The 27,500-nt window shown below is 39.4% G+C and overlaps 4 protein-coding genes across 5 annotated transcripts in view; 3 read left to right on the top strand and 1 right to left on the bottom strand.

Annotated features, from left to right (window-relative positions):
- LOC143034518 (uncharacterized) overlaps positions 1-27,500 on the top strand; it is a 110,027-nt gene that overhangs the window by 30,916 nt on the left and 51,611 nt on the right. The gene's annotated exons all lie outside the window — the stretch shown is intronic.
- Positions 1-27,500, top strand: part of LOC143034517 (uncharacterized) — a 49,627-nt gene that overhangs the window by 1,300 nt on the left and 20,827 nt on the right. Inside the window, exons 2-7 of one of the 2 annotated variants that reach the window (XM_076200681.1) lie at positions 2,206-2,356; positions 3,237-3,339; positions 3,767-3,897; positions 4,471-4,577; positions 4,760-4,896; positions 5,843-5,981. In XM_076200681.1, the coding sequence (XP_076056796.1) occupies positions 2,216-2,356; positions 3,237-3,339; positions 3,767-3,897; positions 4,471-4,577; positions 4,760-4,896; positions 5,843-5,850 (627 nt within the window). In that variant the 5' untranslated portion in view covers positions 2,206-2,215 and the 3' untranslated portion in view covers positions 5,851-5,981. Of the gene's footprint in view, positions 1-2,205; positions 2,357-3,236; positions 3,340-3,766; positions 3,898-4,470; positions 4,578-4,759; positions 4,897-5,842; positions 5,982-15,351; positions 15,488-27,500 lie in introns of those variants that run through there. The other variant, XM_076200680.1, reaches the window with a different exon arrangement.
- Positions 1-27,500, bottom strand: part of LOC143034524 (uncharacterized) — a 52,968-nt gene that overhangs the window by 17,806 nt on the left and 7,662 nt on the right. The gene's annotated exons all lie outside the window — the stretch shown is intronic.
- Positions 16,795-18,482, top strand: LOC143034691 (adhesion G-protein coupled receptor G6-like). Its single transcript, XM_076201062.1, has 4 exons — positions 16,795-16,855; positions 17,240-17,358; positions 17,982-18,088; positions 18,323-18,482. The coding sequence occupies exons 1-4, from the start codon at positions 16,795-16,797 to the stop codon at positions 18,480-18,482; spliced, it is 447 nt and encodes a 148-aa protein (XP_076057177.1).

The following is a 27,500-nucleotide window of genomic DNA, read 5'->3' as shown; positions in this document are numbered from 1 at the left end:
AGGTCACTGGGAGAGGTAGGCAAAGATATCAGTCTTATTCCGGAGCCTGTGGAGGAAAGTTTCGCTCGACTTCTGGTTTGGGGTCCTGTGGGCTGGGAATTTTTATGTTGTTGAGGGTTTTGGTGGAGGTATCGCTCTAGTAGGGGTTCGGATGCACCTTGATCTTGTTGTTTTTGTTGGGCATGATGTTCCTGGGGGCGGGCTGACGGGAGGATGAAATCTGCAGCTTGCTGTACATTGATGGAGGGCCGCTGAGTAGTAATAGCAACAGCTTCAGCAATCTGCAGTCTTTTGAACTTTATTTCTTTGTGGAGTATAATTGTATTGTGTACTAATGTGTTAAGTGGTGGCTTCATGTCGTGGTGGTCAATGAAGTGTTAGTGTGGTGAAGGTTCTACCAATGCAGGAAAAGGAGCCGTCACAGCAGCCCTCCTGGCATGAAAACTTATAAACTACATTGGTAGAGGCTTCCTTCATGATTTTTGGTGTTGTGTTGTTTCTCATAACTAGGGACCTAGTCAGGTTTGGCTTACAGTAAATTCTTATGTTGATTGTTGTGTCTGCGTCTGAGGGAAAAACTCCTCTTTATATATATATATATATATATATATATATATATATGTATATATATATATATATATATACATATATATATATATATATATATATATATATATATTTGTGTATTTTGGGAGCAGGTTCTCTTTTAAACATGTTTGATTGAATACGACAGCATTCTGGAAGTTGTTGAATTTCTTTCTTGTATTTTCTATTTTTCTAATTATATTCTTCCCTTGAATAGGGTGGGCATAGACCAATTCATTATACTTCTCCATTTTATTGCACAACGTTTCGTCTTTAATAAGACATCTTCTGGTATTTCTGTTTTAAAGATACAATAGATATTTATGATACTATTCTGAATTACATTGATTATTACACATTAACAATTTATATCATATCTTACAATTGCATTTACATTTTAAATTTGAATGAATAATAACACTAAAGATAATATTATTGATAATAATAATGATAATAATAATATTAAAAACTACTTCTTGCCTTAGGTGAAAAGGATGGCGAGTCGGCTACATAGTAAGCCGCGGTGACCTTCTCCTATGGAGGTGTGAGGAGATTAGCGGATTACCCGTGACCTCTGCCCTTTTAAATGGTTCAGAGACCTGATGAGGAGAGGGGGTGTGTGGAGGGGGTGGGGGGGAGGAGGAGGAGGAGGAGGGAGAGGAGAGGGTGAAGCTGAGGAGGAGGGGGTGGTAGAGGCGGAATGTTGCAATTTTTGGTTATACAATATATAACCAAAAATTGTATAACCAAATTGTATAACCAAAAATTGCAACATTCCGCCTCTACCACCCCCTCCTCCTCAGCTTCACCCTCTCCTCTCCCTCCTCCTCCTCCTCCTCCCCCACCCCCTCCACACACCCCCTCTCCTCATCAGGTCTCTGAACCATTTAAAAGGGCAGAGGTCACGGGTAATCCGCTAATCTCCTCACACCTCCATAGGAGAAGGTCACCGCGGCTTACTATGTAGCCGACTCGCCATCCTTTTCACCTAAGGCAAGAAGTAGTTTTTAATATTATTATTATCATTATTATTATCAATAATATTATCTTTAGTGTTATTATTCATTCAAATTTAAAATGTAAATGCAATTGTAAGATATGATATAAATTGTTAATGTGTAATAATCAATGTAATTCAGACTAGTATCATAAATATCTATTGTATCTTTAAAACAGAAATACCAGAAGATGTCTTATTAAAGACGAAACGTTGTGCAATAAAATGGAGAAGTATAATGAATTGGTCTATGCCCACCCTATTCAAGGGAAGAATATAATTAGAAAAATAGAAAATACAAGAAAGAAATTCAACAACTTCCAGAATGCTGTCGTATTCAATCAAACATATTTATATATATGTATATATATATGTATATATACTTATTTCAACTTTCCTGCACAGAAAAAAAAAGTGAAAATACTTTCCTTCTCCTCCGTCCTACTCCAACTTCATGACTAGGGTTTATAAAAGGTTCTCAGCAGTTGCCTGCAAAACCGTTCGTCCTGCATTGTGTATGTTTTCCCCTGCCTAACGGGGTGCGCAGTTTGACGCACCTTTTCTCCTTCACCCTTCTTTGTCGTCACTTGACCTTTTCCTCTATCTCTTTCGCTGACTCACAGAGTTGGAACCATGGATGATAAGTTATGCCACGCGACGGCTTTGATGATGATGATGATGATGATGATGGTGCTGATGCTGGGAGTCGGACCCTCGACACAGGATCAGCCCCCTTCAACGACACAAGCAAATACAGATTGTTATGATGGCATAGTAAGTTTAAAGTGTATACCCCAGGATTATCCTCCACTGCTCAAACAGTCTCTCGTCAACTAAGGCAGAATATTGAGGCAACCGATCGTGATGTTGGGACGGGTAGTGATATATGCAGCTTCTATGGATTTCCTGGGGGCCGAACACAAGGATCATTCAGGGAGCATAGGCCGACGTCCGTCACCATAGGCTTACCAACGCCATGGTAGTGCATGTGGACGAATCTGGACACCTTCCACAATAGAAGCGGGCCGAGGTATTACAAAAGGTATGGATAAGAAGACCAGAAAATCCATAGAAGCTCCATATATCACTACCCGTCCCAACATCAATGATAAGGCTGGCAGCTTCACCTGGGCATAAACCTCAGCGGGCATAGCGCTTCACGATCGGGTCTCTTGGGCATCTCAGCGGGCCAATCAGAGCACAGCGTGCCACGCTCACATACCTCCATGAGCTACCAAGCGTATCTATAAACTCTGAACGACCCAGTATGCTCATTCCCTTGAAAAAGTCAGTTGACGAATCGTAAGGAATAAACGCTTCACTTCCAGCCCATGTTTTCTTGGCCGCGTTTAAGCAACTTGTTCACATGGATATTAATGTTCAAATACTATTATCAATTTATGTTTCTGCGCAGTGTTGTGTATGTTTGAGTGTTGGTTATTATGAGTCTTTGTGTTCGAGCATTTTTTTACCTTAATTCCTTTTATTAGAATATTTCATGTACTTTTATTCTGTTGGTGACGTGATTCGACAAAGCTGGTCCTCTGAAGTCACGTCACTTTGGAGCTGTGCTCTTTTCATTCGTGCAGTCTTTTATTACAACTCACTTTTCTTCTTCTTCTTCTTCTTCTTCCTCTTCTTCTTCTTCTTCTAGAAACCTGGCTTTGACAGCTTTTTGGAAAAATTCTGCGAAGATGTTTGCCCCTGGACTACCATAGAGAGCTGCTGTCCTTCGGATACCACTATAAATGATTCAGGTAATAATTAATTTTCGGTAGTTTTCAGTCTTTTACGTTTACTCTCGATCCTATCGGATCGGTGTATGTATGTATGTATGTATGTATGTATGTATGTATGTATGTATGTATGTATGTATGTATGTATGTATGTATGTATGTATGTATGTATGTATGTATGTATGTACGTATGTATGTATGTATGTATGTATGCATGTATGCATGTATGTATGTATGTATGTATGTATGTATGTATGTATGTATGTATGTATGTATGTATGTATGTATGTATGTATGTATGTATGTATGTATGTATGTATGTATGTATGTATGTATGTATGTATGTGTGTGTGTGTGTGTATGTATGTATATTGTAACTCAACCGTGTTGATGTTGAACTAAGGAAGAGAGAGAATGTAACCTCTGGTTCTTTGTTTCCGTCGACCAGACCCCTGTGGAGATTGCGACAGAGTAATTATTGTGAAAGATTCCTCCAATGGTACAATCCGACATACGTGGTCAAGTCCCAACTACCCGAACGATTACCCGGAGGACTGCTACTGCACCCTCATAGTCAGAGTGAGTAGATAATGGTGATGGTGTTGATTTTGGGGATTGGCGATAATAACTGATGATGTTGGTTGAGATGGGTCAGAAACCACTGACACTAGAGCTCCTGGATTAAGGGAAATCCAACGACACTTATGAATTCTAAACTTAGAAAGTTCAAATCGATTTCCGGAAAGTCTGAATTTAAGTAATCCTGGCCTCCTAGGGATGGCCCTTGATCCACTCAGTGAGCCAAGACCAAAGGGGAAAGCAAACGGTAAGGGATAAGTGAAGGGTTCGTGCCTTGGATGGCCACCTCCCATATAAGGAAGGGGGAGAGACCATACGGTATATAGACAGGTAAACATTCCGATTTCTAGAATAGTTTAGGCGTTAGGATTTTTTCCTGAGTTCTACAAGTTCAAAACTTCATATATTTTAGACGTTGAAAGAGTAGAATATTTCCTTTCGTTAATTTTGAATTTGAGTGTGCACCCACTAACTCTCTCCTTTACTACTTCTGTGACTCCACCTCTTGTCGCAAACGATAGAAACGATGATGGTGAAGTATTGAAATCGGTTGCCTGTTGGTTCTATTTTTAGTACAATGGATTTGGTTCCTTCAATTTGAGCTTTGCGAGCAATTCCGAGATCTACAATGCCTCGAACTGCAGTTACGACCGCCTGGTTGTCAAACACACCTACCCTGAGTGAGTGGCCCTCCTCTTGTTTGGTATCTGTCATATTCGGATTTTTTTTTTTTTTTCTCCTCGACTGAATAACTCTGAGGAGACTAGACCCCAATTGCTAAAATCAACCCCCCCCCTCCTTTCTCAAGATATTTACATAATGACAAGGAAAAAACGCCTTCTCCTCTTTTTTCGCCTTACAGGGTGATATGCGGCACTGCCGTGGCTAGCTATGACCGTCATTATCTTAACACTAATTTCGCTGAAGTGAGCTTTACCTTCATCTCAGACTCTGGGGACGGAAATAAAGTGGCAACTGGCTTCGAAATGATACTCGACTGTAAGTGTAAACCTTCCACTCATAAAGGTCATACATACATACATACATACATACATACATACATACATACATACATACATACATACATACATACATACATACATACATACATACATACATACATACATACATACATACATACATACATACATACATACATACATACATACATACATACATACATACATACATACATACATGCACACATACATACATACATACATACATACATACATACATACATACATACATACATACATACATACATACATGCATACATACATGCATACATACATGCATACATACATACATACATACATACATACATACATACATACATACATACATGCATACATACATGCATACATACATACATACATACATACATACATACATACATACATACATACATACATACATACATACATACATACATACATAAATACATACATACATACATACATATATACATACATACATAAATATATACATACATATATACATCAATACATACATACATGCATACAAACATACATACATACACACCTACATGCATACATACACACACACACACACACACACACACACACACACACACACACACACACACACACACACACACATACATACACACACAGACACACACACCACACATACATACATAAATACATACATACATACATACATACATATACACACACATACACACATATATATATATATGTGTGTATATATTTATATATATACATATATATATATATACATATATATATATACATATATCTTCATGATCACTATATGCTTTTGTTTTCATCTATAAAAAGAACTACATGTTTATACTCTTGAGTTTGCCTTGTTACATATTCTCTATCCATTGAAAACTATAGTTTTACGTGGTCCTTGATAACGTTGATAACGTATACTAATTGAATATTTCGTTTTTCAGTCAATTAGCACTCAAGAAGGTCCAAATGGAATTCCCTTCATTTCCATAACGAGAAGATCGCATCTCGACTGTAGCCAGGAGGACCCTCGAAGCCTCGACCGAAGACGGACTGTGTATAACAAGACTTTGATTGTAAGGATTCATGATTGGACAAGGGTGTCCCTTACAGGCACACATATTCCTCTGCGAAATTTAAGCATTTATGAGAATATATCAAGCATAATAAAAATCAAAAGTGAGTTTTCATTGTACTTGACCTAAATGCGTCAGATGAGCCAAATCAAATGCTGGTGAGGTCTATTTGCCTTTCTACTGGTACCACGTAACCCAGTACTACAACGGAGGAGCATGCCGACAGGGGACCTTTTGGTCCATATCATCTAGGTCGGATGCTGAAAAATGAATGGAAAACAAATAAGTAAAGTAGTAGAGAAATGAATAAGATCAATAAACAATGACAGATAAAAACAAACAAAAACAACAATCATTTATAAAAAATTATATATAACAGAAAATAAACAGATAGATGATAATAGCTAAATGAATAATAAATAGATAAATGAAATGAAATAGATTAGAAAATGGCAGGCATTACAGCATATTTCTTAGGCGCTTCTCTAAATGAATCTTAAAACTTCGAACTGTACAGCATTGCACTGCATGTGCAGGAAGTTTATTCCAATCATTTACTACACGGTTGGCGAAGTTGTTTCTACCGACTTCCAATTGAAATCTACTTCCTGACCGTTTGAAACCACCCTTTCTTGTCTGATTCGAATTCAGTGTGAAAATTTCGTCACTTTTGATGATCCTGTAAGTTCCCTTACATTAGCCACTTTTTAGACCATTGCTGTAGTTTATCTAAATCTTCTTGAACATCTAATTGGTTTAAGTGATCATTCCGCAGTTTTGTATCATCAGCAAATTTGGAGACAATAGATTTCAGTCAAGTCTATATAATTTGTAAATACTATGAATAGAAGTGGCACAAAAAGGGAACCCTGAGGAATTACACATGTAACATTTTTTTATCTAAAGGTTTTGCCTTTTAGAACAAGTCTGCTTACGATCGTTTAACCAATTACTAGTCCAACTTAATAGGCTACCTCTTATTCTATGGGAAACTAACTTAGCAAGTAATCTTTCGTACGGGATGGTATCATAAACCTTCTCAAAGTCCAGATATATTGAATCAATATCGTTTCTTTTCTCGTGATTTGAAATGACAGTGTTGTAGAATTCTAGTAGGTTAGTCCGGCAGGAACGTTTCCGTCTGAATCCATGCTGGCTATCACTTATTAAACAGTTACTTTCTAATTGGTGTTCAATAGCATCTCTGATTAGTTTCCATAATTTTTCTTATGATTGCAGTTAAGCTTTTAGGCCTGTAGGTCACTGGTTTCTTTGTGTCACCCCTTTTGAAAATGGGTGTAACATTAGCTAACTTCCATTCTCTTGGGACATCTCCGGATATAGTTGATTATCTTTCAATAATTTCTAACTGAACAGCAACAGTTTATTTTATTTTATTTTATTTTTTTTTTCTCTCCGATCCTTGGATGACAACCGCCAGGTCACGGTGTTACTTTTTTTATTTACAGTAATGAGTAATTTTCTCTTAGACTTATCACAAGCTTCAGCTATGGCTTGGATGCGAGGTGTTTCGTATACAAATACCGAGCTAAAATATTTGTTTGGAATATCACACATTTCTCCATACGAATATTCAAGATGACCGTTAGCAGATAATAGTGTACCAATGTGATGCATAATAGCTCCCATTCATCTAATGCATTTCTAGTATTCTTTTTTATTGTCACTTTAAAACCCCTGTGTATTGCCACATAGCTTTGATAGTCGTTAGGTGCACCAGAACACTTGTATATCTTATAAGCTTATCTCTTTTTAGCAATACTTCCTTCAGTTTCTTTGTCAAACCATTTTGGGCGAGCTTGATTTTGTGGGTCGCCTGTCCTTAAACGAGGTGTAATTACGAACCATCTTAGTATGCGTATTTTGAAAATGTACTTCCCACGTCTGATCTACATCATACGGTATATGGTATCTGGCGTTTCAAATAAGGTATCCGATCCAGTTCATATCATGTGATAGTTAAATGATGACCATATTAGTACTGCTATTGTTATCAGTGATTTATTGTTTGTTATAGCGATAATTTCAGTTGTTGCCACCCTTCCTTGCCACTTGCTTAGGAGAGTAGCTGCCACAGTTGTTAATGGCTGGTTGATGCTAATAAAAGTTACATAATAAGGAAAACGATTGTGGCTGCATAAGAACTGGGTACTCGGTGACATGCCAACATTTGATGTATTAGCGTAAAGCGAAACCGGTCAAGAATAAACTCTGAACTCAGATCTAGACCCGTGACTTCTTTTTCTTCTTTCCTCAACTTGTCACAATGTGTCTACATTAGACGCACACTACAAATGGTGAGATATGAAGAAAACCAACAAAATGATATAAAGAATAATCGAATAAAAATAAAGATGATCATAAAGATGCTATATGTGTCACCACAGAGGGAGAGAGAGAGAGAGAGAGAGAGAGAGAGAGAGAGAGAGAGAGATAGAGAGAGAGAGAGAGAGAGAGAGAGAGAGAGAGAGAGAGAGAGAGAGAGAGAGAGAGAGAGAGAGAGAGAGAGAGAGAGAGAGAGAGAGAGAGAGAGAGAGAGAGAGAGAGAGAGAGAGAGAGAGAGAGAGAGAGAGAGAGAGAGAGAGAGAGAGAGAGAGAGAGAGAGAGAGAGAGAGAGAGAGAGAGAGAGAGAGAGAGAGAGAGAGAGAGAGAGAGAGAGAGAAAGAGAGAGCGAAAACAAGTGTGGCTGCATAAGTAGAATTAGGTCACCAGGACGCAAGCCAAAATCCAAATGTTACCTTGGAAAGGAGCCAGAATGTCAAACATTTATGACAGCTATAGACAGAACTATTTGCCGCAGCATGTTCGGATTGTCAACGACTAAACTAATTTTCCCACTGGTTTCTCACTAATCAAGATAGTATTCTGGGCGCCCATAATATATACACACATACATACATATATTCTCTCTCCATTTCTCAATCTGCACTGTCCTCTTTCCCTCAATCAGGTCATCTGTAGTTGTGGGGCATTTGTCTTCTCCAAGGAGACCGGGTGGACCTTGGTAACTATCGAACAATGGTTCGCTATCGAATGCATATAAAGTGTTCTCCGGGATCCTTTCAAGTGGACTGGGTCAGGTTTGGGATGGAGGGGGGGTCAGGTTTGTGGGGGAGGGGGGAGGCGGGCTTTAGGAGTGGATGTTCGACTCTAGACCGTTTGCAGGCGATGAAGCAACTAATCGGGAAAGTGAATGGAAGCAGAGCCAGAGTGATGTTCAAGACGAGGGTTTGGGGTAAAAAGATTGTAATTGATGGTGAGAGTCTTGAAAAAGTTGAGGAGTATAATCATTTGGGCCAGATGGTGAGGGTGACGAAGGATCATGATAATGTAATGAGAGGACGCATTATAATTGGTTAGAGAGTGTTTGGTGAGCGTGCTTAGGTCCTCAGAGGCTCTCTACCTTTATGTTTGAAAACTATCAGCAGCTGGTGCAGGATCTGGTAAAAGCTTTTGGCGCCATGGGATGCACGATGTCCCTTAAACTTCACATGCTGGACGCTCATCTGGACAAATTCAGAGACAACATGGACACCTGCTCAGAAGAACAAGGCGAGTGATTCCACCAAGATGTCAAGGAGATAGAGCGGAGGAACCAGGACCACTACGATGAGAAAATGATGTGGGCTATATCCGGAAGCTGGTGTGGGAGAGCGACCTGGACGACAACCGCGAATCCAGGAAATCCACTCATTTCTGACGTGTTTAAGTTGTTTTACAACTGTCATTTGTTTTAACTTGTTTCTTATAAGCTTGTGTCATGAAATAAATATATACTCTGTTGATTTGATCATATGAACTGATAAAAAAAATCAAAAATATAAACACTTCAAAATATCAAAGTGATCAGAAAACCAAACTTCTGATTAAATAATCTTTTTACATAATAACAAGCACCCGGATCTGGCTTCACCAGGTGTGCTTGGCCTACGGCTTCGCGCCCTGCCCGTAGGGCAGTTTAATGTACCAAAATGGGAAAATAAAAGAGTAACAATAAATTCCATAATTTCATTTAGACCTACTACGATTTTGTACATGAAAAATACATTAAACACATAAGTGGAAATTCAAATCTTCCTTATCTTTCTAACGATGTCCCCAGTGAAAGGTCTTTAGAATAATCCACAGTGTAAATTTCTTCGGGCATAATCACGGCTACGGCTTCTTCTTCTGTCTTACTGAAAATTGATCTTGGAATGCACACGATGGATTGATCAGGTTCTTCTTCCCCTATTGGCGAAGGAGTCTTCAAAATCTCCCGAAGGAGTCTTCAGTCTCCAAAAGGAGTCGTCAAAGTCTACTGACGTTGTCGTCAAATTCTCCCCTCGTCTCTCCCTCTGTTTCTCTTTCTCGTTAGGTCAATCATAAAGGCAATAAAATTTCGGAAGGTGGTCATTAAAACGCCAGGAAATTTTCAAAACTGAAAAACTTTATTTATGTATATAGATTCTCTTGGCAATATTTCGTAAAGATTCTCTTAGCAATATTTCGTAAAGATTCTCTTGATAATATTGCGTTAAGATTCTCATGTTAACATTTGGTAAAGATTCTCTTGGCAATATTTCGTAAATATTTTCTCATTAATATTTCGTAAAGATTCTTTTGTCAGAATTCCGTAAAGATTCTCTTTTTCTTGTTAGCACCACTTTCTTTTTCCATGGTAATATTATTAACGTATTAGATTAACACACGGAGAGCAGCTTAAAGACACGTCTACCCTCTATGAATGCTTACAGGCGTCTGAGTTAGATGTGTCCCCGGGAGTTAGTGTTTCCGGTGATGACTCATTTACGGGTTGGGCCTTGCGTAGGAGGTTGGAAGGTTTAGAGAGAAATATTATTTTATGTTAGTGGAGTGGAGTGGAGATTCTCTTGGGAATATTTCGTAAAGATTCTCTTAGCAACATTTCGTAAAGACTCATTTCCGGGTTTTCGTAAAGACTCATTTCCGGGTTTTCGTAAAGACTCATTTCCGGGTTGGGCCTTGCGTAGGAGGTTGGAAGGTTTAGAGAGAAATATTTTCTTATGTTAGTGGAGTGGAATGGGGATTCTCTTGGCAGTATTTCGTAAAGATTCTCTTAGCAATATTTCGTAAAGATTCTCTTGGTAATATTTCGTAAAGATTCTCTTGTTAACATTTGGTAAAGATTCTCTTGGCAATGTTTCGTAAATATTTTCTCATTAATATTTCGTAAAGATTCTTTTGTCAGAATTCCGTAAAGATTCTCTTTTTCTTGTTAGCACCACTTTCTTTTTCCATGGTAATATTATTAACGTATTAGATTAACACACGGAGAGCAGCTTAAAGACACGTCTACCCTCTATGAATGCTTACAGGCGTCTGAGTTAGATGTGTCCCCGGGAGTTAGTGTTTCCGGTGATGACTCATTTACGGGTTGGGCCTTGCGTAGGAGGTTGGAAGGTTTAGAGAGAAATATTATTTTATGTTAGTGGAGTGGAGTGGAGATTCTCTTGGGAATATTTCGTAAAGATTCTCTTAGCAACATTTCGTAAAGACTCATTTCCGGGTTTTCGTAAAGACTCATTTCCGGGTTGGGCCTTGCGTAGGAGGTTGGAAGGTTTAGAGAGAAATATTTTCTTATGTTAGTGGAGTGGAATGGGGATTCTCTTGGCAGTATTTCGTAAAGATTCTCTTAGCAATATTTCGTAAAGATTCTCTTGGTAATATTTCGTAAAGATTCTCTTGTTAACATTTGGTAAAGATTCTCTTGGCAATGTTTCGTAAATATTTTCTCATTAATATTTCGTAAAGATTCTTTTGTCAGAATTCCGTAAAGATTCTCTTTTTCTTGTTAGCACCACTTTCTTTTTCCATGGTAATATTATCAACGTATTAGATTAATACACAGAGAGCAGCTTAAAGACACGTCTACCCTCTATGAATGCTTACAGGCGTCTGAGTCAGATGTGTCCCCGGGAGTTAGTGTTTCCGGTGATGACTCATTTCCGGGTTGGGCCTTGCGTAGGAGGTTGGAAGGTTTAGAGAGAAATATTTTTTTATGTTAGTGGATGGAATATGAGAAATCACAAAATGACACTTAAAACCGGGGAACAAAAAATGTATTACCAGGTGTGTGCTATGGGCGTCCAGAATGTTCTATTTATTGGTGAGAAACCAGTGGGGAAATTAGTTTAGTCGCAAACAGTCCAGCAATGCTGAGACATGTAGTACTGGGTTACGTCGTGCCAGTAGGAGGGTAGATATACCTCACCTGCATTTGGTAGGGTTCATCTGACGCATTTAGGACAACTACAATGAAATTTCACTTTTGATTTTTATGATGCTTGATATATTTTCATAAATGGTCAAATATGGAAGAAGTACACATGTGCGTGGAGGTAACACTTTGGTCAAATCATGAATCCTTATATCCAATGTTTTCTTATTCCCTTCCTGTCCTCGGTAGAGGCTTCGAAGGTCATCCTGACGTTACAGTCATGATGTGATCTTCTGGCAATTGAAAGGAAGTGAATTCCATTTGGACCTTCTTGAATGTTAGGGTATATGAACTGAAAACCAAAATATTCAGTCAGTATACGTTATTAACGTCATCAAGGATCACGTAAAGCTATAGTTTTCACTGCACAGAGAGTATATAACAAGGCAAACCAAAAGTCTATAGCGAACATATATATATATATATATACATATACATATATATACATATATATATATATATATATATATACATATATATATATGCAACAGTAATCACAAAAAACACGTGAATAAAGATTTTTGCTAGTAACCACGAGGAAATTAAAGAACGGAATACTGAACGTTTTCGTCTATTACGACATTTTCAAAGTACATAGTGTCACAACAAAGTATAACTTATACAAAAGTATAGAAAACAGGAGAGGTCACTCAACGTAAATACGTAAGGATTATCTTACAAAGAAACAAAAATAAAATGGGTGAAAATTGAAACAGGTGATAAAATGTCACTCAACATAAATACATAAGGATGACAATTGACAAGGTGATAAAAGGACATTCAACATAAATACATAAGAAATATCCTACAAAGAAACAAAAAATAAATGATAATAACAAGAAATAAGAATGGTGACAATTAACACATGTGATTCAACATAAATACATAAGGATTGTTTTACAAAGAAACAAAAATAGAAATAATAATAATAAATATATATAATAGAAAATAATAATAACAAGAATAAATAAATAAAAATGGGTGACAGTTGACACAGGTGAAAAAAGGTCACACAAGATGGCTAAGGCGGAGCTTTGGGACATTGTCCTACAATTTGGTTAATAACAAAATTATCTAGTTTAAAAAAAGACCAGTGCTTAAATTGAGATTTTCATTAAAAGTTTTTTTAATGAGACACGATTCAATTATATTCCTTATCAAATAAGAATTACTTGAAACAATTTCTTGGGAATTGTCCCAATCAATACAATGATTGTAGTCTCTAATGTTCAGTATTCCGTTCTTTAATTTCCTCGTGGTTACTAGCAAAAATATATATATATACATATATATATGTATATATACATATATATATATATACATATACATATATATATATATATATATATATATATATATATATGTATATATATATATATGTATATATATATACATATACATATATGTATGCATGTGTGTGTGTATGTGTATGAATGAATGCATGTGTGACAGGTATGAGCGCAAGCAAGCAAGCAAGCAAGCAAGCGCTATGCCACCACTTTAGTCAGTGTTAAGATAATCCTCAGGTAGGTTGGACAACGGCAGTACATGGGTTTGGGATGCAAGCGAAAAGAGGCTGAGACCCCCTGAGATATAAACGCAAGAGCACATCCACATGAGTCGAGGTGTTTCCATCCTTTATGAAGACGAATGGAATTCTAAGAGTTCAGAGACTGACATCGTTTTGAACTAGGATGATCACCAGAGACACCAAGGTACCGAGGCTTCTTTTCTTTGGTCCTGCATTAGAGTACTCAGTCTAACACACAGGAGACACAAGTCCAGTGATTTATTGGAATCTGTGCAAGGCAAGAGTGGCGTCTCTCCTTTTGTGAGTAAAAGAAAATGTTTATCCTCCCGATGCGCACATGCTTGCTCCTCGTCAAGAACCATTTCCCAAAAGCTGTTTCTCGGCCCTTAGTTTGTGGCTAAACTGAGCAACGTTGATAGAATGTGCAATTCTCATCATCAACTAGCTCTCAGTCTCTAGATGTAGACCGTTTGCTTTTGGTGAAAGTGAAAAAATAAAACCACGCTGGAAACCCAGAACACTGAAATGTGCCACCAAGTTGCACAAAGAAACATGGGAAATATGTATACATGTGTGAAAAAACAGTTTTATATATAGGCAAAGAATTCTGCTTCATCCATAAAGAATTCTTTGCTTTTTCTTTTACTTAAGAACATAAGAACATAGGAATGAAGGAGACCGCAAGATACCATAAGGCCTACACTAGGCAGTTCTGTATCCATCACCACTTGTCCCCATCCATAAAGTTGTCTAATCGTTTCTTAAAACAACTGATAGTTTCAGCGCTTGCTCTATGGTTACTAATTTGATTCCATTCGTCGACCACTCTGTTAGTAAACCAATTCTTATCTATTTCCTTTTTAAATCTAAAATGTCCAATTTATAACCATAACCATTACTGCGAGTCCTGCCCTGTTGTTTTTATATGATGACCTTGTTTGCATCACCCTTGTTAGAGCCTTTGATCCACTTGAACACCTCTATTAAATTACCCCGCACTCTACATCTTTCCAGTGAGTGTAAGTTAAGGTGCCTAAGCCTCTCTTCGTAAGGTGTATTTCTAAGGACATGTATGATTTTGGTTATTCTTCTCTATGCTGATTCTAGTGAATTGATGTCCTTTTCCTTTCACAAATTCCCTGCACAGTTGCCTGCAAACCGTTTTCCTGTATTTTGCATGTTTTCCGCTGCCTAACCTGGTGCGCATTTTGACCCATCTTTCTTCCCCCACCAATCTTTCTCCTCAATCACAACCGTGAGGATCAAAGTCCTTCACTGATGGAGTCAACTCCTTGGCTTCTGGGTGGATTTCCCTTGTCTGATTACAACCGCCTCGCGACAGCCGAGACCCCAAATACAAGCGACGAATACAGACGTCAAAGGGTTGATCAGACTACGTTTAGTTGCAATGGCGTGTGGAGGTTTCTCCCACAGATGAAAAGGATCGCTTGGTGACGCCCACAATATATGAACCGAATATGGGCTTGAAATGAGTTCACTTAATTTCTTATCACTCCTGTGAATTTTTAGATGCTGCCCGGATCTTTGTCACCACCTGACCTTTTCGTGTATCTCCCTGTATCACAGAGTTGGAATCATGGATAAGTTATGGCAGACGACGGCTTTGATGACGATGATGGTGCTGATGCTGGGAGTGGGACCCTCGGCACAGGATCAGTCTCCTTCAAAAACGCGGGCAAATACAGATTGTTTGGATGGCATGGTAAGTATAAAGTATATATATCCTAGCAATATCCTCCACTGCTCAAACAGTTTCTTGGCAACTAAGGTAGAATATTGACATCATGAAAGAGGAACCAACCTGAAAACGTATCTATTCCTCAATGGCTTTTACTGATAAAGGAAAGGTGCTAGACATGGCAGAGGAACATTCTCGTCCCTTTTCCCTCCCACCCCTATAAACTTTTGTTGTTGGAAGATATGCCCCCGCCCCCCCTCTCTTAAATGTCGCCATTATCTTTTCAATGATTTTTTCTTCCTCCGAAGTTCTATGGTCCCTTTCAGATTGATTTCTTTTTCTCCTTAGTTTTCTCTACTCCTTTAGCCTTCTCTATAATCGCCTTGATATCCTTATCATTCGACTTGGCTTTTTCTGTTTCACTTTCTGTTTTGAAAAGATGTGGTGAACTTGAGTGGACGACCAAGGATGAGATGAATGGATAGGGCGAAGGGAGCGTTGAGAAAGAGAGGAGTGTCTGTTGAGCAAGGAAGGGAGGAAATAGTTGATAGGGATGAGTGGAGAGAGACGGTGTATAGAAGTTTTTTTTTTTTATGCAAGGAAGGTAGGACGGGGGATGAGGGGAATAGGAGGTGTCTGTGCGTGAATGATATTTTGACGCAGCCCAAAGAGATTTCTCTCTTTTTCTGCATGAAGAGATCGAGACGCGGGGAAGCCGATTAAGTGAAGCGACCTTACTATGGATGTATTGTCTTGCTGCATTACTTCTGATCCAGGAAGTGGGCGAGATACAAGGATGACCCGTCATTCATGAGGAGTTAAAATGTGAGGGGATAAAGAGTGATAGATGGGAGTGGAATGGATGGGAGTGGGCACGTCCCTTTGACTTGGCTACCCCCCTTATGAAGGGGAAAAAGCTCTTGATAAATAGATAGATAAACATTCTTTCATGACCTTTCCCTCTTTTGATATTTTGTTTTCACTTTTCAATTGTTTTCTTCCTAATTCTTGTTCAGCATCAAATGCAATTCATTTATGTTTCTGTGCTGTGTTGTGTGTGTTTGAGTGTTGGTTATTATGAGTATTTGTGTTGGAGGATTTTTCTTTAATCTTAATTCCTTTCATTTGAATATTTGATGCATCTTTATTCTATTGGTGACCTGATTCGAGTAGCTTGGTCCTCTGAAGTCACGTCACTTTGGAGCTGTGCTCTTATCATTCGTGCAGTCTTTTATCACTACTCACGTTTCTTCTTCTTCTTCTTCTTGTACCAGCCTGGCTTTGACATCTTTTTGTTCACATTTTGCGAAGAAGGTTGCCCCTGGACTACCATGGAGAGCAGCTCTCCTCCGGATACCATTACACCTTCGCATAACCCTACAACTATTTCAGGTAATAATTCATCTTCAGTAAGATTTACTCTCTTCGTTTTCTCTCTCTCCTATCGGATCGGTGTATGTATATATGTGTATGTATGTATGTATGTATGTATGTATGTATGTATGTATGTATGTATGTATGTATGTATGTATGTATGTATGTATGTATGTATGCATGTATGTATGTATGTATGTATGTATGTATGTATACATGTATGTATGTATACATGTATGTGTGCATGTATGAATGTATGTATGTACGAATGTATGCATGTGTGTATGCATGTATGAATGTATGTGTGTGTATATTCTATTTCAACTGTGTTGATGTAGCACTAAGGAAGAGAGAAGATGTAACCCGTGGTTCTTTGTTTCCGATGACCAGGCCCTGTGTGAGACTGCGACGAAAGCATCTCTGTTGACAACAGCGTCAAGGGTACTGTCCAGCGTAAGTGGTCAAGTCCCAACTACCCGAAGGATTACCCTGAGGGCTGCAACTGCACCCTCTCAGTCAAAGTGAGTAAATAATGACGCTAGTGGTGATGCTATTGATTTTGGGGATTGGCGATAATAACTGATGATGTTGGTTGAGATGGGGCACTTATGTACATATAGAGGTGTTGTGGAAGTCAGGAAACGTAAAAGAAAAAGAAAAAAGACTAATACTAATTCGAGGAACACGAGAAGTATCTTGCCCACAGGCTAGAGCAAAGTTGAGACGGAAATTGTGACTTTGAGGACTTCCGGCCTCCTAGGGAGCGATCGAGGATTAGACATGGCCTTTGATCCAAAGAGAGCCAAGACAAAAGGGGAAAATAGATGGTCAGGGATGGGTCAAGGGTTCGTGCCTTGGCTGGCCATCTCCCATACATGGAAGGGGGAGAGACCTTATGTTATATAGTGCACATTCCGATTTCTTTAAGTTCCGAACTTTATACATTTCAGACGTTGAAAGAGTAGATTTTTGTTAATTCTGAACTGAGTGAACGCACACTATGCCTCCATTCGTCCTCAACTCTCCCTTTTACTACTTCTATGACTCCGCCTCTTCGATGAGATCTTGTCCCAAACGATAAAAACGATAGTGGCGAAGTACTAAAATCCGTTTTTTTTTTTTGTTTTTGTTTTTTGTTTTTTAGCTCCCTGCAGTTGAATCTTTCCTTGTCAGCTTTGAGAACGGTTCCGAGATCTACGATGCATCGGGCTGTCATCACGACCGCCTGGTTATCACAGGCGACCTGGTTTGGTGAGTGTTCCTCCTCTTGTTGTCCTGTTCCTCGTTCCTTCTCACGAATCATCCATAGTGATGCACACGGGATGGTGTATGGTGTAGGTACTTGGAGCAGCGTCACATTCGGAAACCTTTTTCTCTTTTCTTTTCAACTGAAGAACTCCGATAATACCAGACCCTAATTACTAAAATCAAAATCCCTTCCTTCTCAAGATTTCTACATAATAACAAGCAAATAATTTCATACAGGACGGTATGCGGCAGTCGCATGGATATGAGTTCCAAAGGATGGTATAAAATGTCCAACAAAACTTATTTCACCGCAACCTTCATCTCAGACTCTGGGGACGGAAATAAAGTGGCAACTGGCTTCGAAATGATACTGACCAGTAAGTGTAAACCTGAGTGATGGCATAGCGCTTGCTTGCTTGCCCTCATAGCTGTCACACATCCATGCATTCATACACACACACACACACATGCATATATATGTATATATATATATATATATATATATATATATATATATATATATATATATATATATATATGTGTGTGTGTGTGTGTGTGTGTGTGTGTGTGTGAGTGTGTGTGTGTGTGTGTGTGTGTGTGTGTGTGTGTGTGTGTGTGTGTGTGTGTGTGTGTGTGTGTGTGTGTGTGTGTGTGTGTGTGTGTGTGTGTGTGTGTGTGTGTGTGTGTGTGTGTGTGTGTGTGTGTGTGTGTGTGTGTGTGTGTGTGTGTATGTATATACATATATGTATACATATATATATATGTACTGTATGTATATATATATATGTTCGCTATAGACTTTCGTTTTGCCCTGTTATATACTCTCTGTGCAGTGAAAACCATAGTTTTATGTGGTCCTTGATGACGTTAATAACGTATACTGACTGAATATTTTGGTTTTCAGTTCTAGTATCCTAACATTCAAGAAGGTTCAAATGGAATTCACTTCCTTTCCATTGCGAGAAGATCACATCATGACTGTAACGTCAGGATGACCCTTCGAAGCCTCTGCCGAGGACAGGAAGGGAATAAGAAAACATTGGACATAAGGATTCGTGATTTGACCAAGGTGTTATCTCCAGGCACATGTATACTTCTTCAGTTTTTTATCATTTAAGAGAATATATCAAGCATCATAAAAATCAAAAGTGAAATTTCATTGTACTTTACCTAAATGCGTCAGAAGAACCCTACCAAATGCAGGTGAGGTATATCTGCCCTGCTGCTGGCACGACGTAACCCAGTACTACATGCCGCAGGAGTGTCTGCGACTAAACTAATTCCCCCACTGGTTTCTCATCAATAAATGAAATATTCTGGACGCCCATAGCACACACCTGGTAATACATTTTTTGTTCCCCGGTTTTAAGTGTCATTTTCTGATTTGTCATATCCCATTATTATATAAAAAAAATATAACTTAATCAAAAGTTTGGTTTTGTGATCACTTTGATATTTCGAAAATATTCACACTTTCTTATTAGTTCATACGATCAAATTATATATTTATTTTATGACACAAGCTTATAAAAACAAGTTAAAACAAATGACAGTTGTAAAACAACTTAAACACGTCAGAAGTGAATGGATTTCCTGGATTCGCGGTTGTCGTTCAGGTCTCATTCCTTCACCAGATCCCGGATATAGCCCACATCATTTTCTCATCGTAGTGTTTCCTGGTTCCTCCGCTCAATCTCCTTCACATCTTGGTGGAATCGCTCACCTTTTCCTTCTGAGCAGTTGTCCATGTTGTCTTTGAATTTGTCCAGATGAGCGTCCAGCATGTGAAGTTTAAGGGACATCGTGCATCCCATGGCGCCAAAAGCTTTTACCAGATCCTGCACCAGCTGCTGATAGTTTTCAGTTCTTCGGTTACCCAGGAAGCCCTTGACAACTGCTATGAAACATTTCCATGCCATTCTCTCAATCCTACTGAGATCATTGAAGAACTTGGTAGACTCAAGAACCTTCTTTATCTGAGGTCCAACAAAAATTTCACCTTTGATTTTGGCCTTAGATAACTTTAGGGAGAAGTTAAGAAGATACTTAAAAGCGGCTGATTCCTGGTTGAGAACCTTCACGAACTGCTTCATCAACCCCAACTTTATGTGTAGTGGTGACATGAGCACAAGCCTCCCTGGAGACCAAGCCTGAGAAAGGCTCGTCCCGACTTCTCTGACATGTCACCTGCACTTCCTCTTTGACCAAGTTCCACTGCTTCATCCTGGAGATGAAGAGCTCTACATTGGACTTGGTTAGAACGATACGATATCCCTGACCAAGTTCTTTACTTCTTTTTGGCTTGGGAAGTGAGGAACTTTCTTTGGTATCTCATGCAGGTAAACCAAGTCCTCAGCATCCATGTCCTCCTCTTAATCAAAATACTCCTCTTGGACTTCACCTGGAGCGGTGACACTGACACAGGATATTTGTAGCAGTGAGGAATTGAAACAATTGATAATGGAATATCTGAATAATGCACAGCAGTAGCAATCTTTCCTTTCCACCGCTTGCTATAATCCGCAATGCAATAAATAAATAAATAAATAAATAAATGAATAGATAAATAAATAAATAAATAAATAAATAAATAAATAAATAAATAAATAAATAAATAAATAAATAAATAAATAAATAAATAAATAAATAAATAAATAAATAAATAAATAAATAAATAAATAAATAAATAAATAAATAAATAGATAAATAAATGAAATAAAAGAAAAAGTTTCTGCAGTGGTGTTTGGCTCTAGCCAGCCCCGTGGGTTGGAGAATTTCAGGGACCTCTCCTCATCTCACAGCCAACCTTACTGCGTTTTCTTCTCACAACAGTAGCAAGGGGCCCTGTGCTTGTCCTGGTCCCCAACTAGCATCCCGTAATAGTTCTGGTAGACTTCACAAATATTCGCCAACATTTCCAAGGAGAATTTTTGTTTCTCTTCTTTATATACTCGCCGCATATAACAGAGGGAGTCAGGGTAGTGTCGGCAGCCCCATGAAGCCATCTAAAATCATAGAAATATATGCATTCAGAAAATATGGATCTTAAAGATCTGAAAGTATAAAATATAAACATATTGAATGAAAATACATGTACAAAATAAGTAGAGTGATTAAGGACCTACTCATCAAAATTTGACAACAAAAAAACATCAAATCGCACCAATTGTACTCGATAATATGACATATTTCTATTACTACAGTTCTAAAATTCTATTAGGTTAACTGCTAGTGGCTGGGATAGAATTTTTATAATCCCAAACTTATAACTGTTTGATAGCATTTCTTTTTTTATTTGGATTTAAGTTGGACAAATTTAGATTTAAGAAGAAAATAGACAAGAACTGGCTTACCAAGAGATTGGTTAATGAATGGACAAGACTTATAGGCAGTTCACTCAAGGAATCTCGGTCGATCCCGCATTTTTGGTTGGCAGCCCTGCTCACCCTTCCTCCGATGAGTTGGCTGAAACCTCAAGCTTCCTTAAAATATAGTTATATTTCTTCACTTAGCTCAGTGACTATACGAGTTACAGAAATTTCATGTACATATAAGGATGAAGCAGTCCTTGTTCACCTATTTCAAAGCTTTCCATCTCGATGGTGCAAAGAAAGAAAGTAATAATATCGGGTACAAGATAAGGAATATAATTCTAATGTTTATACAGCATTTTACTTATTATCGCTGTGTCCAGTCATTATGAGGCTGGTTGTAAAAATTAACTTGTCTTCTGTGATATAAAGTAGTCATGAATATGACTGTACTTTCACATATCCCATAAAGTGACACAGAAACGAGGAAATGAGGTTTATATGATTATCTTTTGATACTGGACTGATGGCGGGAAGCGCAGCGTCTTGCTCCCTCCCTCTCTCCCTCCCTCCCTCCCTCCAGCCCCAATTAATGTAATGAGTCAAAATTGAACATTACTTGAGTACATAGCGCTCATTGTTTTTCACATCTAGATTAGCTTATGGCTTTCATTATCTCATATTCATTGTCTTCTTGAATCTTTGAATACTGTTGTACCAACGTATACGGTCGGAAGAGTGACACTCAGATCGGAAATTGAAATGATTATATATGAAAAAGTATACTACGATGCAACTTACGAGACACCATAAAAAAAGTTCATGAGGGGCGTCTCTGTCACCACAGTGCGTAATGGAAGATCTATCTCCTCCCTTCCTCCCACTCTTGCAATATACTGTAGAGTGATTGAAATGGTACGGTTGGTAAAATCATGATCCATTTAGCCGTCAATTATTATGACGTTTCTAGGATGCACCACGTGGAGGCGGATCATACTTTTTTCATATTTAGATATTTCTCGAGTGAGGAAAACTATGGAAAATCTGAGTGTGAGGACAGTACGAACCCCAAGTAAAAACACCCAAGTGAGGAAGCCCAGGTCAAGGCAGAGACTGACCCGAGGCCCCTGCTCCAGGAGGAACGAGAGTGAAACGGAAGTGTAGGAGGGAGTGAACATGAGGGGACGTCCTAGGATGAGGTGGATGGATGGGGTGAAGGGGGCTTTGGGGAAGAGGGGAATGTCTGTTGAGGAAGGAAGGGAGAGGACGGAAGACAGAGGTGAGTGGAGAATGGTTGTATATGGATGATGTTGTGACTGCATGAGGAGGAATGGGCGGGGTGGGGTGGGGGGGGGTAGTATGTGTGAGTGAATTTTGACGCAGCCCGAAGGGATTTCTCCCCGTCCTCGCCTTATATGCAAAGGGGGACGGAGAGGGGGGGGTCGCCGATTAAATGAAGCGGCCTTGCTGTGGATGTACTGTGTCTTGCGACACTGCTTCTGACCCAGGGCGGTGGGCAGGGTGCAGGGATGACCCGTCATCCAGGAGGTGCTCAGATGAGAGGGAGGGTGGGAGGGGTGTGGAGTGTATTTAGGGATGAAATGGGTGGGAGTGTTTTTATGCCTTTCCCTTTCTGGCTACCTCCCTTGGAAGGGGGAAAAAGCCTTGGTATATGTATGTATGTATTTATGGAAGAGAGAGAAGCGGGAGTAAGAAGTCTCAGTGACTTGCAGAAAGTTGACCCCGAATTACGAGATCTTTATGAAAGAGCACAGAGTGGCATTAAACTCTCTGAGGAGTATTACTTGGAAGGGGGAGTACTATTCCGCCGGTAGGCGGAAAGTATCTGCCCCACTGATAATACAATTTGGTCCAAGAGACAGCAAGTGATGTTGTCTAGGGTCTACCGGGAAGAAGTTATGCGGCTAGGACACGATAGCCCCTTTTCTGGACATTTGGGTGTACTTAAAACTTCAGACCGTATCTGGCAACATTTCTATTGGCCAGGGATTATCGAGGGATGCGGCACAGCACTGTCATATTTGTCACAGTTGTCAGGTGGTAAGAAAACCTAACCAGCCTGTACCTGTAGCTACTTTATAGCCAATCCCTGTGGGAAAGGAAACCTTTGCTAAAGTTACTGTGAATGTGGTAGGGCTGTTGCCTCCGACTGTTAGAAGGCATGAGTATATTCTCACCTTTATGAATATATTTTCTAGGTACCCCGAGGCGATACCATTACGTAAAGTGCGCGCCAAGGTGGTGTTGTATGAACTGATTAGCTTATTTACGAAGTGGGTGTTACCTCGGGACCAGGGGTCTCTTTTTTTGTCCTGAGAGGTTGTGCGGAGCCTGGGAGCACTGGGTATAACTAAATTCACGTCGAGTGCTTACCATCCCCAAAGTCAAGGTGCCCTTAAACGGTACCACCAAACACTAAAAATAATGTTAAAGAAGTGGTGTTTAGAAAAAAGATATAGTGTGGGACCAAGTGCGCGAGGTACCTAACAAATCACTGGGCTTCTCTGCTTTTGCATAAGTGTTCTGTCACAAGGTTCCAGGACCCCTTAATATCCTGAAAGAGTGTTTATTGAAAGGTCATAGTTCTGCCTCCAAGGACATGTTGAAGACGGTGACTGACATAAAAGGTAAGTTGGTCATATGTTGGAAAATGGCCAGAGCAAGTTTAGAAAGTGCTCGGGAAACATGGAAATAAAACTATGGTAGAAACGCCAAAGTGCGGGAATGTAATCCCGGTGATAAAGTGTTGGTATTGCTATATTTTCTAGGTAAGCCCTTCAGGGACAAGTTCGGTGGACCCTACGTAGTAGTGAAACGAGTAGGAGAACTTTACTACATTGTTGCCACTCCGAACCGGAGGCGGAGTCAACAATTATGTCTTGTGAATATGCTGAAAGCGTACCAGGAGAGGGAACCGAGCCCGGTGAGTGAAACTAGCGGGGTCTTTGTACGCTTTCTATCGTGCCTAAGGAAGACGAGGACACGACCTCCCCCACTCTAAAGATCTCTCCATTCTCCTCTGCGCAGTTCCCAGCCCCGCTTCCATCGGCCCCGTCAGCTTCCAAGTCTTACACCCGCAGACCACTGCTGGCAGAATGCACCGATTGGAAATTCCATATTTCAAACATAAAGGTAGAGAGCCTCTGAGGACCTAAGCACACTCACCAAACACTCTCTAACCAATTGTAATGCGTCTTCTCATTACATTATCATGATCCTTCGTCACCCTCACCATCTGGCCCTAATAATTATACTCCTCAACTTTTTCAAGACTCTCACCATCAATTACAATCTTTTTACCCCAAACCCTCGTATTGAACATCACTGGCTCCACTTCCATTCACTTTCAAACCCACCTCGAGACCTTCCCCGCGCAGACCACTCAGCACATCTTGCAAGTTCTCTGCTCTTTTTGAAACAAGAACAATGTCATCCGCAAATCTTAGGTGGTTCAAGCATTCGCCACCAATCTTCAAACCCCTCCTTTCCCAGCTCATCTCCTTGAAAATATCGTCCAAGCAAGTTGCAAACAATTTGGGCCAAATTGCACTCCCCTCTCGATCTTGATCTCCTCTGCATCCCAATGTAGTCGGATTATAGCGGTACCCCTCGCACATATCTTTTTCCCAAACTCCCACGATCTGCTCGTTTGTACCCTGCTTGCGTAGCAAATTCAGCATTGCTATTTGTTCCACCGAGTCAAAGGCCCTCTCGCAATCTACAAAAGCCAAGCAGAGAGGTACACCGCATTCTGTCGCTTTCCCGATTAGTTGCTTCATCGCCTGCAAACGGTCTAGAGTCGAACATTCACTCCTAAAGCCCGCCTACCCCCCTCCCCCACAAAACTGACCCCCCCCTCCATCCCAAACCTGACCCAGTCCACTTGAAAGGATCCCGGAGAACACTTTATATGCATTCGATAGCAAACCATTGTTCAATAGTTACCAAGGTCCACCCGGTCTCCTTGGAGAAGACAAATGCCCCACAACTACAGATGACCTGATTGAGGGAAAAGAGGACAGTGCAGATTGAGAAACGGAGAGAGAATATATGTATGTATGTGTGTATACATTATGGGCGTGCAGAATATTATCTTCATTGGTGAGAAACCAGTGGGAAAATTAGTTTAGTCGTTGACAATCCGAACATGCTGCGGCAAGTAGTACTGTCTATAGCTGTCATTAATGTTTGACATTCTGGCTCCGTTCCAAGGTAACACTTGGATTTTGGCTTGCGTCCTGGTGACCTAATTCTACTTATGCAGCCACACTTGTTTTCTCTCTCTTTCTCTCTCTCTCTCTCTCTCTCTCTCTCTCTCTCTCTCTCTCTCTCTCTCTCTCTCTCTCTCTCTCTCTCTCTCTCTCTCTCTCTCTCTCTCTCTCTCTCTCTCTCTCTCTCTCTCTCTCTCTCTCTCTCTCTCTCTCTCTCTATCTCTCTCTCTCTCTCTCTCTCTCTCTCTCTCTCTCTCTTCTCTCTCTCTCTCTCTCTCTCTCTCTCTCTCTCTCTCTTCTCTCTCTCTCTCACTTCTCTCTGTCTTTCTCTCTCTCTCCCTCCCTCTATCACTCTTCTCTCTCTTCTCTCTCTCTCTCTCTCTCTCTCTCTCTCTCTCTCTCTCTCTGTGTGTGTGTGGTGACACATATACCATCTTTATGATCATCATTATTTTTTTTTTCGATTATTTTTATATTATTTTGTTAGTTTTCTTCATATCTCACCATTTGTAGTGTGCGTCTAATGTAGACACATTGTGACAAGTTGAGGAAAGAAGAAAAAGAAGTCACGGGTCTAGATCTGAGTTCAGAGTTTATTCCTGACCGGTTTCGCTTTACGCTTCAACATCTAGTGTTGGCATGTGACCGAGTACCTAGTTCTTATGCAGGCACACTCGTTTGTTTTCCTTATTATGTACCTTTTATTAGCATCAACCAGCCATTAACAACTGTGGCAGCTACTCTCCTAAGCAAGTGGCAAGGAAGGGTGGCAACAACTGAAATTATCGCTATAACAAACAATAAATCACTGATAACAATAACAGTACTTCTAATACTAATATGGTCATCATTTAACTATCACATGATATGAATTGGATTGGATACCTTATTTGAAACGCCAGATACCATATACCGTATGATGTAGATCAGACGTGGGAAGTACATTTTCAAAATACGCATACTAAGATGGTTCGTACTTACACCTCGTTTAAGGACAGACAACCCCCAAAATCAAGCTCGCCCAAAATGGTTTGATAAAAGAAACTGAAAGAAGTATTACTAAGAAGAGATAAGCTTATAAGATATACAAGTGTTCTGGTGCACCTAACGACTATCAAAGCTATGTGGCAATACACAGGGGTTTTAAAGTGACAATAAAAAAGCGGCAATATGAAATGAATATTGCTGATAATCCCAAAGAATACTAGAAATGCATTAGATGCATGGGAGCTATTATGCATCACATTGGTACACTATTATCTGCTGACGGTCATCTTGAATATTCGTATGGAGGAATGTGTGATATTCCAAACAAATATTTTCGCTCGGTATTTGTATACGAAACACCTCGCATCCAAGCCCTAGCTGACGCTTGTGATAAGTCTAAGAGAAAATTACTCATTACTGTAAAAAAAAAATAAATAAATAAATAAAAAAAATAGCACCGTGACCTGGCGGTTGTCATCCAAGGATCGTAGAGCAAAAAAATAGATAAATAAATAAATCAATAAATAAGATAAATAAAAAAAAAAAGTAAACTGTTGCTGTTCCGTTAGAAATTATTAAAAGAATCAATCTTATCCGGAGATGTCCCAATAGAATGGAAGTTAGCTAACGTTACTCCCATACTCAAAAAGGGTTACAAAAAGAAGCCAATGAACTACAGGCCTATAAGCTTAACCTGAATTGTAGGAAAAATGAGGGAAACTATCATCAGAGATGTTATTGAACACCATTTAGAAAGTATTTGTTTAATAAATGATAGCCAGCATGGATTCAGACGGGAACGTTCCTGCCGGACTAACCTACTAGAATTCTACAACACTGTCATTTCAAATCACGAGAAAAGAAACGATATTGATTCAATATATC

This window comes from Oratosquilla oratoria, chromosome 17, assembly GCF_046742065.1.
Source record: "Oratosquilla oratoria isolate Oo_2021 chromosome 17, ASM4674206v1, whole genome shotgun sequence".
NCBI classification, from domain to species: Eukaryota; Metazoa; Arthropoda; class Malacostraca; order Stomatopoda; family Squillidae; genus Oratosquilla; species Oratosquilla oratoria.
This window is presented reverse-complemented; position numbering and strand designations above follow the sequence as displayed.